Source organism: Macaca mulatta, chromosome 3 (assembly GCF_049350105.2).
Source record: "Macaca mulatta isolate MMU2019108-1 chromosome 3, T2T-MMU8v2.0, whole genome shotgun sequence".
In the NCBI taxonomy this organism is placed as follows: domain Eukaryota; kingdom Metazoa; phylum Chordata; class Mammalia; order Primates; family Cercopithecidae; genus Macaca; species Macaca mulatta.
In genome coordinates this window covers 20661411-20678188 of record NC_133408.1, presented here as the reverse complement: position 1 = coordinate 20678188, position 16778 = coordinate 20661411, and the positions used below count along the sequence as shown (strand labels likewise).

The 16778-nt window shown below is 45.0% G+C and overlaps 1 protein-coding gene across 1 annotated transcript; it reads right to left on the bottom strand.

The window, feature by feature from the left end:
• Window positions 1–6004: 6004 nt before the first annotated feature.
• Window positions 6005–15072, bottom strand: ADAMTS1 (ADAM metallopeptidase with thrombospondin type 1 motif 1). The gene is given in 9 exon segments (NM_001266264.1): window positions 6005–7955; window positions 8116–8291; window positions 9256–9431; window positions 9544–9730; window positions 9945–10231; window positions 10667–10834; window positions 11535–11667; window positions 12015–12361; window positions 13904–15072. Coding segments are annotated over 9 exon segments (2904 nt in total). The 5' UTR covers window positions 14634–15072; the 3' UTR covers window positions 6005–7255.
• Between the last annotated feature and the right edge of the window lie 1706 nt (window positions 15073–16778).

Here is a 16778-nt window from a genome sequence, read left to right as displayed (position 1 = left end):
TGTCCTTAGCTAGAGAGAGATGTTAAAAATAAATAGAATAGTGCTCTCCTATTGATTATCCTTTGTATTTTTTTAAAGTTTTAAATTTATAGGTAGATGTTTTATTATCCAGGACACATATTTTATTGTGACTTGTACTTTCAATTCACAAAAATATTATTCTTTATTTTATTTTTTGTGTTTCCATCTTAAAAATAATTTGGCTGAAATCAATTCTGTTCCTATTTTCTCTGTGTTTGCCTGATAAATCTTTGTACTTCTTTGAAAAAAAAAATGTCATTTTGATTTAGATAGTTTCCTTTTACTTATCATGTCCTTGGATTTTATTTTTAAGCACATCCTGAAGATATTTGTCTTTTAATAGAAAAGTTTAAACAATGTGTTTCCATAATGATGTAATTGGAATTCTGTCATCTTATTTTGTGTTTTTACTTTGCTTTCCGTTCTTTATGGGTTTCATGTGCCTTCTCTTTCCATGAAAAGACTTTTGTGTGTGTTTGTTTTCAAGAAATATCATTCATCTATAGTTATCTAATTACCAAACTCAAGAATTAAATTATATTCTTTGATAACTCCCAATATAATTTGAGAAAATTCTTTTATAATTTTGTAAATATGGCATATGGTTTTGTACTTGAATTAGTTTTATGAAAATATTTCACATTACATATCCTCTTTTTTAACAACTATCTTTACATTTCCAGATAATTTTGAAACCATATTATCTGCAATTGTTTGTACTTTGCTATAGGTGGAACTGGTTTCAATAATACTAGAAATCTTGTATTTTAATTTCTGTTGATCTCTAAGTAGAACACAGTACACGTATATGTTGCACAAAGTATCTCCCCATCCAAAACAAAAACAAACAAACAAAACAGAAGAACAATACAAATTTTTGGAGTCCTCCGTGATGGTTTTTTCTTTTCCCTTCACATCTATAAATCTGCACATCTCATTGTCTCGAGCTATAGAAGTTGACCTCTTTTATTACCTCTATAGCAATCACCCTAGCTCAGTCCACCATTGCCATTTATTGCAATTATGGCAATGGTCTTCTATTGAGTCCTCTTCTACAATGGCCTCGATTAAAATGTTAGGTAAGCACGTCTCTCCTAGGCTCAGTTCCTTTCACTAGCTCCCTAACTCACTCTGAGCAAAATGCAAACATACTGCCTACTGTAGTGGAACATGGTCTCTGCCCTCCACCAACCTCCTGTCATCATTGCTCCAGCCACATTGGCCTCTTGCTGTCCTCTCCAAGAAGTGAAGCATACTCCCACCTGTAGTGGCCCCCCTCTATTATCACATCCCTCTGAGAGCTATCCCCTTCCATCTCTCTGGTTTCCATTCAAATATCTCCTTATTTAAGAAAACTTTCTGTATTATTTTTCATATGATTTCACTCCTCACCTACTTCACACCCTAATAAGTAATTGTTTTGTACGTCTCTTAAGAGCAGCAGAACGTAAAACAATAGTAATGCTAAATAAAAAGAAACTTCCCTAGCTAACAAAACATACTAAATTTCAAACAAATAATTGTACTTTTAGAAACCTACCCTTACATAAAGGCAATATGACTGCTAGAAGGGGCTGTAAAGAAAAATTCAGGTTTCTGAATTACAGAGATAAGAACACATTGAACAAAGGCCATATAAGGAACTTCCAAGACTGTTTGTGACCAGATGGAGACAAGTGGGGTGACTGGGCATTGTGTATGGTTCTGAATTCCTCTGTGACTTGCTGTGTTCATGAGTTACTATATTTTATGTTTTGCTGTTCCAATGAGAAAGCATAAAACATTTACTTTGTTGAGAAAACATGTAGATGAACCAAAACACCTTCCATCTTCAATGACCTCATTCCCTTTCTGCTGATGTCATATGAGTTCACCCATGTCACAGAAATATGTACATGGCAGAACAGACTACACTTCTCTATGATAGCTTTGCTTAATTTCCTTGATAGTCCCAGCACACACAATCCTAATATTAATAAGTATTTTTTTCTTTTGGGAAATCAGTGAGGTTAGAAAATTATGGCTGCTGTATATTGTTCCTCTTTCATTAAGATCCGTAGTGGACTCTTCTAGAAGAAAAATGAAACAAAGAGCTGGGAACTATTTTTGCCAATCATAGGTGAAATCTCTGATCCGAAAATCGTGCTTGGATTTTTTTTTTTTTTTTCTAAGATGGTGAACTGGAGGCATTGTTAGCAGGCCTCCACTTGAAAAGACACTCGAAAAGACAAAATACTGTGTAGAAATTCATGCTGTGAACGTTTTCCAAGAAACAGCATAGGAAACTCACCGAAAAACTGAAGAAACCACAGACTCATTTCAAAGAAGTGGTGAGCAGAGGCTTACACCGTGAACCGCACGAAAACCTGTGTGTCTCCACAGCGTGAGGGGGAGAGACTGCATCTGTGACCCCCATTCTCACTGAGGAGCCAGGCAGTCCAGGCCGCGCGGGGAGGCCTTCACCCTATCCAGCGCTGGAGCCGACTTACTGAGTGGTGGGGCGTATTTGAGCAATGGCGTCCAGACCTGCTTTGAGTGCACTCCCAGAATCCAGTGGTGATGGAGGGAAATCATGCCTGATCCTACCTCAAGGAGGACCCCGCAGAAGTCTGCCAGCTAATTGAATTAATGGTCATGGGATGAGAGAAGCTCCCAACAGATGTGTGGTATAATTTTGAGTGGGAATGAACCCCGTTGGCCAGAACTGAGAGTCAAGTGGGAAGTGTGCTACAGCCACAGGCACAGAAGCTGGGTGCCCACGCTTTGCTGGAGGACCAGAAGAGGTGTGGCCTGAAAGGCGGAGTGTCTGTCTCAGCCCGGAATGCTTCTGGCCTGGGGCAGTTTGGAATTCTGAGTACAGGCTGTCTGGAATCCAGCTAGCTGCTGCTAGTAGAACACTGTGGATGTGTAGACCTGCCTTGCCAAGTGTGTGGGGGCTGAGTGGGGCTTACTGCTGCCTGCTACCCCCAACTCCCCATGGGAACGCATTTGTACTGCAGAGGCAGCTGCACTCCTCCCTGTAACGTTACCCAGCAGGCAGGGAGTTGCCCTCTGATCACCACCGGGGCTGCTGCTTGTACTCACAAGTGGAGAGCCAAACAGCAAACTTACCTGACCCAGTCCCCACCTGGCTTTGGCCCTTCATCTGCCCTGGTAGTGTAATACAATGGACAGAGACTCCTGGGAGCTCCATGGTCCTGCACATTGCCTGAGACTCCAGAGTACGCCCCTCCCCTCCCCCCGACTCCCCTACCCATGGTAACATAAGGCAAGCACAAATCCCAAAACTACCATCACAGTTGGCGTTCTTTTGCAAGTGCCACCACCGGGCTGGAGGCCAAGTGGCACAGCCCATTACATCTGCAGGCACAATAACAGTGCCCAGGAAGGAGAACATTTTTGCAAAACCTCAACTATCACCATTGCCTGCATCACCCTGGCTAACCAGTAGATCTTGAGTCTGTCCATGTGCCCAGTACCTGACCACCACAGCTGTATTTGAGAAGGCCAACACACTAAGGCTATTTATAACCATGGAAATCTCACAGGGTCTAGTTTACTCCCTTCCCACCGACAACTGAGCTGGTACTCGTAGCCACTGCTGGGGGACCAGACAGATCACATCACTGGATCCCTTGCAGACATTCACCACCACCAGCATGGAGGATGGAAACCTCACTGGGGATGAGGCCCAGAGGAGCAGCCGCATTCACAGTAGTCTGACCCTCAGGGACCACTACTCTTAGGGATGTGGGAGTACATCACATTCAAGGAGCATCCCACGGGACAAAGGAAACCGGATGCAGGCCTTGAGTCTCTGATCTTTCCACTGTGGAAAGTTTCTTTCGTCAGAGGCACAGCTTATCATTTATACCTGCAACAGGAGAGAGCACAAAATCTCTCCTTCTTTCAAGCCAGCGGTTAGTCAAGCTTATAAAATGGGGATGTGTGTTTTGAACTAATCTCAATTTGCTGCCAACATAGAGTATCTTAAACTACTCAGCCTACTGATGAAAAAAAAAATTTCACCAGCAGAGGGCTGAAAAACAATGTGGCAACACCAGAAAGTTGTCTGACATTGCCTTGATCTGAGAGGATGATAGGAAATTTTTTTGGCTGATTTTTATCTCTTAGCGTCCTGAAGTTCAGTGTCGTTACTCACGTCAAATCAATCTAAGCTATTAAAAAGAAAAGAATTCTGGTGAACGAGGCAAGATCCAAAAGTGACTTTTCAATCTTATGAGCTATCATTTTAGATTTATGGATCTCATTTTCTCAAATGGCATGTATAGTTAATGAGGGTCACGGCATTTCTCATGTGTATCCTCCATGTCACTTACTGTGGGGATTTGTACTGCTCTAATGGAGACAAATGATTTATTGTGAGAGGTTGCTGTTGCAAGTGGCAAGTTAGGTCACTGAATTGAATGGTTAAATTCTGTGTTTAAATGAGTTCTGGAGGACCAAGAGTAGTTCCCACAATGTGAGAAGAGGACTTTAACTTTCAGTCCTTTGGTCTAGTAGGTAGGAAAAAAAATAACCAGAAATCAATTTGATTCTCTGCACCTGTACACCTGACTGCTGAGAATGATATGTTCAATTGCTCAGGGGAAGAACACTTTGAATAACTGAGAGTAAGTTAGAAATTATCATCTATACGTAAAAACTAGCATGCTATATTGTAATACTGGTATGGTTTGGCTGTGTCCCCACCAAATCTTATCTTGTAGTTCCCATAGTTCCTGCGTGTTGTGGGATCCTGTGGGAGGTAACTGAATGATGGGGGTGGGTCTTTTCTGTGCGCTGTTCTTGTGACAAGTGAATAAGTCTCATGAGATCTGATGGCTTTATAAAGAGGAGTTCCCCTGCACAAGCTCTCTCTCTTTGCCAGCCGCCATCCATGTAAGACATGACTTGCTCCATCTTGCCTTCTGCCATGATTGTGAGGCCTCCCTAACCATGCGGAACAGTGAGTCCATTAAATCTCTTTTTCTTCCCAGTCTTAGGTATGTCTTTATTAAACTGCAACAGGAGAGGGCACAAACTCCTCCTTTCAAGGAAAAGGAGAAAAATGTAGAGTTCACAATGTCTGTGGTTAACCACATAATCTGTCTTCTAGTAAATACTATTTCCTGGGAGAAGTGTAGTTACTTTGGAAGGAATCTGAACTTTTAAAGTTATTGATGTACCACTCAGTATTTAAAAGACAGTGATTTACAAAACGACTACCCAGAAAGGCCTGGGCTTTCCAAGGTTTCTCCAAAACCCCTTAGGTATTCCTGATGAGCAAGTGAGACATTTAGAGGATTTAACTCACCATGTATGTCTAACTTAAATGTAATTTATGAGTCATTGTTTTCTAGTCAATAGCTAAATACTTTCACATGTTTTTACCTATGGGATATAATTGAGGAAGAGATACAAATTCAAAAAGCATCCAGAAGTGAAAGCTCTTTCCATTTAATTTATGGTACATACCAGGGTTGGCAAACTGAACCCACAGAACAAATCTGACCCACTATTTGTTTTTGCAAATAGTTTTATTAGAACACAGCCATGTCTGTTCACTTACTCATTCTTTATGGCTACTTTTGTGCTACAACAGCACAGTTGAGCAGTTGTGACATAGATGGTATTGACAGGATAGGTGACAGGATTGACAAAGTTGCAAATATTTACCTTTTGGCTTTTTACAAAAGAAGTTTGCCAACCACTGGTGTTTATTATTAGATACAGTAGTAACAAATGACATCATAAATTTCTTTTTAGCAATCATGTATACCAAGGATACAAAAAATATATTTCACTAGAACAAAATCTTCTATTTGGCCATCTTGCTTCACCTTCCTCTAGAACAAAATCTTATTGCCAAATAATTTAAGAAAATAATTTGGTCTTCTGATTCAATGTTTGTGTCTCAAGTTTCCTTCCCAGGAATTAATTCCCACTTCAAAAAACAGACACACACATTCCAAAAGTGTTCTTTTATTTCTAGTAACATATATTGTATAAATACTCTATTTTATATGCACTTTCACAAAAGCGATATAATTTAAAAGTTTTTTCATTAGAAATAAATGTATAAAAATAAATATGTTATTATAGGCATTTATTACTAACTATAGTCCTTCTTGGAAGGAACACCCAAACCAATACTTATAAAGTACATGTAATTTATAGTAACATATTTTACTATATACATATGGAAAAAATCGTATTCTCACAGAAGAGCTGACCAGACATTCATCAGGATATGACTGTTGGACCAGCTGCTGGAGATGGACCTGCTACCCCTCAGCAGCCTCCCCACCACAAGTGATCTCAATGTCCCCAAACCTGTGGGACCCTGTTCTACACACCTCATTTTTGTTACGGCATTTCATCCTTCTTGTGTGATTTTACTGATTTTCATGAGACACAAGTTACTTCTTTACATCCATATTCCCAAAGCAGGGTTACATGGTAGGAAAGAAAGGAAGTTGGAGGTACTAATCTCACTGTGTCTCCTCTAGTTTTTACCAGCACCTAATGCTTCACTGCTTTTTTTTCCATTGTAGACTTTAATAAATACATGGAGTTGTTTTTTCCTCAAAATGAATTACACAAATAAAGACTGAGATGGTCAAAAAAGTAAAGAGGAAGCCGTTTGAGTCATTTCACGTTGCTGAGCTTTTCTCTCATGTTGAACAATCTGAAGTTTTAATTCTTGGTAGAAATAATGCATAAACATTCTCTGAAACCATAGCAGCCATAAACAGTGCTGGTCAAAGGTCCTATTTGTACTCCTTTCTCCCCCCTTGTTAGTGAGGTAAAGTAAAACAGGTCTTAGTAAAATCTCACCTTTCTCCTACTTTTCATTTCCCAACCCCCGTAATACAAAGTATTTGATAAGTACCAGGAAACAGGGGTTGTAATAGTTGTAACTTTTTTTTTGACAATTGCTTCGTTTTTTTCAAACTTGTAATAGATGTAACAAAAGAAATAATAATAATGCCCGGGGCTTTATTATGCTATATCACTGCTCAGAGGTTAATAATCCTCACTAACTATCCTATCAAATTTGCAACTGGCAGTTTACTCTGATGATTCAACTCCTTTTCTATCTACCCCCATAATCCCACCTTACTAATACACCTCACTGGTTACCGGCAAGATACGCCGGATCCCTCCAGCCTTCTTGCTTTCCGTGCACCAGCCCTTCCTCACTTTGCCTTGCCCTCAAAGCTAACACCACTTAACTGCATTCTGCCATGGTGCAAAAGTCTATGAAATGTTTAGGTTTCTTTAAAGGATCACAGCTCTCATGAGATAACACCCCCCCATCATGGGACAGACATTTCAAGCTTCTTTTTTTGTAACCCTTCCCACAGGTCTTAGAACATGATGACCACTCCCCCAGCTGCCACTGGGGACAGGGATGGTCTGCACAAGGTCTGGTGCTGGCTGGCTTCACTTCCTTTGCACACTCGGAAGCAGGCTGTCCATTAATGTCTCGGCATTCTACTAGTCTTCTCTGCCAACCCAATTCACATGACTTAGAACATTCGCCCCACTCTTCTATGACCCATGCTGAAAAGGTGGGGATAGCATTGAAAGATTCCTTCTTCTTCTTTACGAAGTAGGTGTATTTAATTTTAGGTCGAAGGGCATTGCCCACAGTAAGCACCTGGATGGTCAAGGGCTCTTTGAGAGGGCTAAAGCTGCGAATTCTCTCCAGTGCTGCAGAGGAGCCGCTGTACCTCAAGACAACACCTTTGTACATAATGTCTTGCTCTAAGGTGGACAAAGTGTAGTCACCGTTAAGAATATAAGTGCCATCGACAGCTTTGATGGCGAGAAAGCTGCCATTGTTCCTGGATCCCCTCTGGTTCCGCTGTTTCACTTCGATGTTGGTGGCTCCAGTTGGAATTGTGATGATATCGTGATATCCAGGTCTGCAGGTGACAAAAACAGGCATAAATCTCTGAATCATTGGCTAATTAGATTATTTAGCTTAAAAACACATTAATCTTTTATGAGATATGTTTTTTCCCCAGACCTGTTGAAAGGCCCATTTAAAGTATAAGGTCTGCGAATAGGTGTTTTAAAACTTACTTTGCACTAGTAACTGATCCTGATATTTTCTTACAAGTAGATCCATTTCCCCCGCAAACACCACATTTATCAAACTTCTTTTTGGAGTCTATGATGCGATCACAACCAGCTTTTACACACTGTCCTTGCACACAGACAGAGGTGGAATCTGGGCTACATGGAGTACCATCTACAACCTGAAAAAAGGACACATGTCTAGTGTTACATACAAGCAAAGGAAGGAGATGCTGCAATGACAAGTTTAAACATATTCTCTCTACTTTCCTGACCATGCTAATTAAAAACAGTGCCCTCTACATATTATGCATTTCATGCATTTACCCTTCACTTTGGCGTGTTTTTCAGTACTGCATATAGACATCTGAAGAAATTAGAGATTTTTAAAAATTATTTATCTATTGACCTAGCTCTCCTCCAAGTAAGGTCAATGAAAGTAGAGCTCTTTGTCACTTTGATTACTGCTGTATCTTCAGAGCTTAGAATAATTAATATCTGGCAAGAGTAAGTGCTTTATAAATCACTTGCTGAATACTGAATCTGCAACTTGGGAGTATTTTCATAGCCTACGGTGCTAATGACACATGATCGTCTCAATCACATTAAATTCTATTTTCTACCTCAGAGCCAGATATATTCTCTTAGCAAAGCAGCAAAAGAAATGATGCTTTTCCTAGTTCAGTATGTGTTTTCAAACATAAAAATTATCAATACTCAGACTGCCATTTCAATTATTGTGTTTGCACCTGCTACTGCTAGTTACCCAGTAACAAGTATTTTGGACCATGCATAAACTTAAACTACTGGTTACTGTGTGAACATATAATGTATCTAACTATGAGCTGTATGTGAAGCCTAGCCACACGGAGGAGTGCTTGATTGTCCAAAAAGCTTCTCCTTGTATATGAAAGAGTAATAGTGAGCAATTGCAAGCATCTGAAGTGTTAGATTTAAGCTTCATTCAGAACTGAAAACAACACTCAACTCAAAGCAGGCAGTTGCCAATTAATGTAAAAGAAAAGGAGTTCAAATGTGACATTGAAGATATGTTCATATGGAAAGCAAAGAAAGTATATCAAAAATTACTTGAAAAGGTAGCAAGCCTACACCTAAGTTTTTAGGTAAAAATAAGGTAAAAACTACCTTGGGCTGCAAAACGAAGAAGTAGCCAATGCCTTTGGCTTGGCAGATGAGCTTGCATCTGTCCTTTGGGGAGACGCCAGCATACTTGGGGATCCATTCCACTGCAGGTCCACTCCCAAAGGAAGCTTTTGAAAACTCGTTGTGTGCCTCACATTGTTCCTCTCTAAAGGTTTTTCCTGGAAAGAGAATAATATGATAACATTATCAGTTTCTAATCTTGAGCCACCTGTTTGTGGGTGCACCTTTTTTTTATCCCACTTCTTAAAATCAGAGTCCGTTGCTCCTCACCATTATTGTCTGGACAGTCCTCAATGTTACAGGATCTGTAGCGTACTCGTTTGCCTTCACAGTACTTCCCTCCATTCTTTGGGACTGGGTTATCACATTCCCTCATCGTGTACTGGACTCCTCCACCGCATGTTCTCGAACAGTCTCCCCAAGGTCCCCACATCCCCCAGCTTCCATGAAAAGGAGTCTAAATGGAGACACAAATCATCAGCATTAGAATTCTCTAAAGAGAACTTTTAGGGTATCAAAGAAAACCACACGGGACAAAGAATCAATTCTAAAAATAAGCTATCTCGCATTCCTGCTAGAGGACACAGATGGGGATGTTTAACTTGGTATCAAATCTTTTACCATCACTTTGTTCTTTTCAATTCTGAATGTGTTTCAGTAGAAAAACTCACATCAAAATGCTTTCTGTCGGTTTTGTTCACACACTTGCCGTTGATACACCATTTCCCTTCTCCGCAGCTGGTGCCATCTGCCCATGGGAAGTGTTTGGTTTGGCACACCAGCACTCCGCCAGAGGTGCCGGTACACCATAAGGTGCTGCACGTGCTAGCTGCATCAGGGCAGTGTTTGGAGTCCTCCCCAAATGTAAACTGGCACTGCCGGTTGGCATCGTACGAGGTGCCAGGGAGATCGCCTGGGAGCTGTATGGGATTCTGCGGCTTGTCCATCAAACATTCCCCTGCAAAGCAAATGCCAAACAATATTAATACAGAGTTAGTGAGGGCATGCAGAGGTAGATCCCATTTCAGAAAATATCATATGAGAAAATAGATAGCAAAGTGATTTGAAAACTGTAAAGCTGGGGGAGGGAAATGCTAAAGAGATTTACATTACTATTAAGATCTTATCCTCAATGGAGTATTTCTATATTAACAATGACAGGAAGTTATTGATCTGCTAACAATGTGAATGAATGGACTTTGGGAGCTACTCAACCAGAAGCACTATTTTTTATTTGGAATTAAGATCTCAACAGTTAGGATCTTGACAGACAGAGGAAAAGTAATGTTTAAGTGGGGAAAATAAAAAGAACAAAAAGGAAAGAGTTCATTTAACTAAACTTTATGCATGAAAGGTTGGATGCCATCTAGAGAGAGTAGCTGGAACATCTCACCATGACCATTATCCAGAAATGATGTAATCATGTAGGCACTGCAAGGAGACCAAGGCTGGCTATGGTCCAAGTTGGAAAGCATTGACGCCATCATGTGGGAATCCTGGTTCACACCATTAAGACTGGCACACTGCTTTGCATCATCATGTGGCATGTTAAACACGTGGCCTAGGAAGCAATCCAAAACCCACATTAAAATATGGATCATGGCTCAGTGTGGTGGCTCACACCTATAATTCCAGAAGCTGAGGCGGGCGGATCACTTGAGGACAGGAGTTCGAGACCAGCATGGCCAACATGGCGAAACCCCGTCTCTACTAAAAATACAAAAATCAGCTGGGTGTAGTGGCGTGCACCTGTAATCCCAGCTACTGGACAGGCTGAGGTAGCAGAATCACTTGAACCCAGGAGGCAGAGATTGCAATGAGCCAAGATCACGCCACTCTACTCCAGCCTGGGAGACAGAGTGAGACTCCATCTCAAAAAAAATAATAATAAATAAAATAAAATGTGGATGATATGCAGCAGGTTCTTTTTTCCCAACAGGGATTCATTCATTCATTTGTCCCAAAATAATATTTCTAAAGGAAGAAATACATTTAGGAGACCGGCTATTTTGGAGACCATGTCTACTTTTCACAGGGTGTAAACAAACATACACATTTCCAAATGTCCAGAGCTACTACTATCTTATTTTTTACTTTAATAAAAATGACCATGTTTGAAATAGTGAAAAAATATTTTCTATAGTTTCTAAGATGTACTAGGACCTAAAATAGCAATATAAACTACAGACTCTCCTTCTTATATTGTTTTACCAGTTTACATTTCTGAATTGGGCTTAAGTCCTACTCTGAAGCAGCCTTACCTAATTCATGGGCTGTGGTGAAGGCAGCTTGTAAACCATCATCTTCTATGACAGAGCAGCTTCTGCTCGGATCACACACGGTTCCAACATCAGCCATCCCAAGAGTATCACATGTCTGGGACCCACACAAGTCCTACAAAAAGCAAAGGTAAATCCTTATTAATAAAGGGAGCATGAAACTTGGGATCTAATTTTTTTGGCAGGGTGTGCCTTCACATATGCTTTGGATCATCTACATTCATTATTGTTGACATAAGATTGCATGTGACTTTAATCAAGCTTTTTTCCTAATGCTTTTGAAATAGAACTGTGAAACTTGGAATATTAAAATTACAGTAGAAATAAGTAAGATAAACCATGCTAGCCAATTAAAAAAAGGTTAACTGCAAAAACACTGGTGAAATGCCTTGTATATATCTTTTTGGTACAATGTAGACTCCTAAGAGGACAGTCTCACAACAGGTACTTTCTTCCTCTTACCTGTCTGGTGAAAAGAATTGCTGTGTCATAGTGCTCTGCATCCCGGTCACTGGGTGGGTTGTGCTGCTTTTGCCAGTTGCAGAAGTTCCGCAGAGTGAGGGCAGCATTGGAAGTCACTTCTGGCCCCTTCTGTTCATCGTGGATGACCAAGATCTTCACCACCACCAGGCTAACTGAATTACGAATGCTGGGGTGTTTGTACAACCTGGCTGCCACCGAAAACAACGTGAGAAGGTAATGCTTTAGACCACTGCCGTGGAATTCTGCCATCGACTGGTCTGCCACAAGCATGGTTTCCACATAGCGGTGACTGGACACAAATCGCTTCTTTCTTATGCTTCCAGTTCCTGTAAAGAAAAAAAAGAAAGTTTGCTACGGTCAGGCTGTTCCAGAATAGTTACCTTCCTAGCATATATTAGGAAAGCCTAACCAGTCAAAGCAAACAAAGCAAAAATATACCCGGAAACAACAAAAACAAAAATATTTGCATCTCTTCACTCAAAGTGTTATTTTTAAAGTTCTCTCCTCTCCTTTAAATAAAAAGACCACGCGCTCCTCTGCATGGTCAGGCTCTTTCTGCGTGTGTGTGAGCAGGATTTCTTCTGTTCTCTTTGAAATCCTACAGTCTGAACAAGGCAGTTTCGCACATCATCCTACCCAATTGTAAAATCTTGGAGCAAGGGTGGCAGGCAGAGGCCCTGAGTCACTCTTTCACAGGCGAGGGCTCAAATCCTGAATGAGATCATCGGGCTCCACGTGGAAGGCCTCGGGTAGGGCCTGGGCTGCTGCCAAGGGGCCGGGCCTTAAGGAATCTCAGACTGCACAGCTCTGCTGTCTCATTCCAGAGGTCCCTGGGGTGCTCCGCTCTTGCCAGTGCCGGGCACAAGGACCACCCACTCTGCCCAGCCGCCTATGGCCCCACTCCCACTGCCCCAGGGAAATAAGTTCTGACTTCCAGGCAAGATTGATTATTTGGAACACAGTCTTCCACTCCGGACTGAGACCCAACCCCTGGGGAAAGTCCCGAACTGGGCAGCGACCACTTTGTTGCCAGGAGCAGAGGAGCAGGGGAAAAGGGGAGAATTGTTTAAAAAATGACACGTGAGAGAGTTAAAGAAGGAAAAAAGCACCAAAGTGATGAAAAGAACTGGAGAATAAGCACTGCACACCACAGAGAAGGCGTAGTAGGAAGGACCGGCAGTGACTTTCAACAGTGCTTGAGAGCAGAATTATGGCCGCGAGAGGGAGTGCAAACTGGGAGGCGGGGCAAGCCCGAGAAAGACCTCCCAAGCAGGTTCTTCGAAGGGGCCCCACCGCCTTCAGCCGGCCGGCCGGGGTCAGCCTTATAAGGGGGAAAGCGGACAGAGCCTGCAGAACAGAGATCCTAGCGTAGCCGCTCAGGGTACCTTCCTAGGTCACCATTGGTCCTCTGCCCTCTCCACATCCGCCCTCCCGTGAGCGCAGGATGCACGCACAGGCAGCGGTTACAAAACTCAGCGCAACATTGCAACCCGGACAAAAGGCACACACAAAATCGTTAAAAAGAAATACACAGAGTGGAAAGAACTCGCACAAGCTGCAACTCACTAAAGGTGGAAGGAGCCAGGTTACAAACTCTCCCTCCCCGGCCTAAATGCTTTGCTTTAGTTTGCAGAAAATCGTTTGTCAGTTTTTTTCTTGGTTATTCATTATTCGGCCAAATGAAAGTGTGTTTTCTAGCTGAGTTCACCAATCCAAACCTCAAACCACATTCCTCCATTCCAGGCCTCCGTTCTGTCCGCGGACTTATGCTCCTGCCTGCCAGCAGGAGTCTACCCTGAAGTCGCGTGGGATAGAGAAAGTGAGGAGAGGAGGATGAATGGACAGACAAACGAGAGCAATTCTTCTACCTGTGGGCTGTCCTACGCGTTGCAGTGCTGGGTCCTGCGGCGACCACTGAGCCCCTTCGTCCTCGCCCTCATTCCCTTCGTTCTCGTCTTCCGTCTCCGCTTTCCCAGTCGGCCGGGGCTCGTCGTCCACGACCCCACACGTGCCGCCGCCGTCGCCCTGCCGATTCCGCCGCAGGAGGTGGAACTGTAGTGGTGCCGGCGGCTTCTCCCCTGGGGCGGCGGTGGCGAGGCGCTCGCTGGCTGCGGGCAGCGGCTGGATGAAATATGCCTCGCCCCGCAGGTAGAAGGCGCCGCGCACGCCCTCGCAGAGGCTGAGGGCGGCAGCTGAGCTGGGATCGCCATTCACGGTGCCGGAGTAGAAGCAGTGCGCCAGGTCGGGTTCCGGAAGAGGCGTCTCGGACCCGGGTTTGCGCCCCACGTTCTGGAGCGTGAAGCCGGGCGCCAAAAAGCTGCTGTCGGGCCGCAGCTCCAGATGCAGCTGCTGGTCAAAGGCGTGCAGGCGGAGGCGCGTGGTCCCGTGTCCTGGGGCGCGCTCCAGCTCCGGCACCACCAGCTCCTCGTCCTCCTCGGAGGGGCGCCCGAGTGCGTCCGACACCGCCAGTAGCGCCGCGGCAAGCAGCAGCAGCGTGGGCACGGGCCCAAAGCTCCGAGACCCCGGAGCTCGCTCCGCGTTCCCCATGTCGCTGCCCAGCTTGCGCCTTCCGAACCCCTCGGGTACAGCTCGCTGCATTGGAGCCCCAGGAGACACCGCTCGCAGCAGCGCACGGAGCGAGGGAGCTTTAGTTCGGGTCGGGAGAGCAAAGCCTCGCTGGCCTGCTCTGGATTGTTAAAATTAACAATTTCTATTATTCGTTGGAAGGGCGCGCAGAGCCGGCTACAGCCGAAGCTCCCGGAGTCACTAAGAGGAGGCGCTGCAGTTCTGCCGGCGCGCGGGAAGTTTTTCTTCCAGCGCAAAGTTGGAGACACTGAGAGGCAGGCGCAGGCAGAGTGGCTCTGCGGGGACAAGAAGCGCTCTGGGGCGCCTCCGGGGCTGAGGCAACGAGGAGATTGGTGCCTGGCGCCCCTCTTCGGCCTCCGCCTTGGCTGCGGTGTTGCTCACTGCGCAGGGCTCTCCCCTCTCTGTCCGGTAGCGCACCCTGGCTTTGCAATAGCCCCTGGGTCGGAGCCGCTTTCCAGCGAGTGCAAGAACCGGGCAACCGAGCGGTCCTTTTATAGTGGACCGTGAAACCGCCCCCCCCCCCCACCCCACTCCTCCCCTTTGGCCCTTTTCCATCCCAAAGACGCCGCCCCCGGCTCCGTTGGTGCTAAACCGCGCTCTGCGCTGCGGGCTGGGGAGGGGGAGGGGGCAGCCTCCGCGCTGGCTCCACGCCACTGCTCGTCAATCTAGGGGCGGAAGGGGCACTGTGACCAGCACTTTGTACTGCTGGGGCCGCTCCAGGGAGAAGACTCTCCCTTCCACCTATCTTCTCCCTCGCGGGTTTCCTGGACCACCCTTCCTCCCCACCGCCCGGTTGCGGTAACTCAGTTACCGCGCTGGGCTGCGGTTCCCGGGCAGGAAGGTTCGGGTGGAGAACGGAGTCCCTTCTTCAACATTTCCCTATCCTGGAGCTGCCCTGAGTCTCCTTCCCTACTCCCTCAGTTCCCTCTTCCCCAATCTAGGAGATGAGCTAGGGCTACACTTTCTAGAAAAGTACCCCACCCCACTTCTCCACCTTCGCAGCCTGCCAGGATCTCCTTAGCCGCAGCCTGCTCTCTCTTTGCCCCAACTTTTCTCGGGAAAGCTTGGTTGGCCCTGCGCTTCCCCCAGAAAGCATGCCTGGGTGAGGGGCCAGGTGACACTTCTTAGGGTCTGGATTTTAAAATATGTTTGCTTATGCCTTCACCCTCCACCAACCCCCACCCCACACGCCACCTCTTCCCCAGAGACGACTTTGTGAGGACCCGGTTTCACATTTCTGGAATGGGTGATCTGGGACGCGGCTCAATTCCCTAGAGCCTAAGGAGGGAGTTGCGCTTTCTCTTCTTCATTCGAGAAATGATCGGCTCCCGCCAGTCTGCGTGCTTCCACTCCACAGCAGCTGCAAGCCCTAGGCCAGCGTCGCAGAAACGGCTAGGAACCCCACTTTCCTACCAGGGGGCCAGCAGCGATCGCTGGGGCTAGCAAGCGTGCAGTGGGGTAAAGAAGGAAATCGGCTTCCTTCCCGGACCCCTCCTTCCTCTTCCTATCAGGAAGGGAAAAGGCTATATCCGCGTTACGAAAGCGAGGAGAGCTGAGTCTTTCCACCAACAGGTCTTTAGGAAAAAAAACTGAGTGGCTTTTCTCTCCAAAATGTGGGAGGGGCTCAAGGACCCAGAGGAAGGACGTGTTTCACAGCGGAAAGCCGCGGGGACAATGGCGAGAGCGATCGCCCTAGCCCCGGGCAGACCCGCAACCCTCACACTCGCGCGCCCCCGCGTTAGTGCTCAACCTGGTCTCCGCCTTTCCGCCCCACCCCCGTCCGCTCTCTTGGTTGGCTCCAAGTTGATCTGGGTCCTTTCCTCGCTCCTCCCCAGATCTTCCCAACTTCAGTCGGCCCCAGCCAGAAGAGTCCCTTCTAGTTCTCCCACACGTCCCTCTTCCAAGCTTTCCTTTCCGGATGCTTTCCAATTTCTTTTTTCCTAGCGAGATTGCTTACTTGAAAAACGAAAACAAACACATTGCTCTCCACTCACCAGGAAAAATCAAATGAGCAAGAATGGCAGAGAGAAGCAACTCCGCTTACTTCTGCAAGGGCTTAGTAACGACCTCTAGTCCCTACACATTTAGGAGTGGGTGGTTTCGTAAATGTAATTTTGGTTTCCTAAAATCACCCTCATCGTTGAACGTTGAATGATC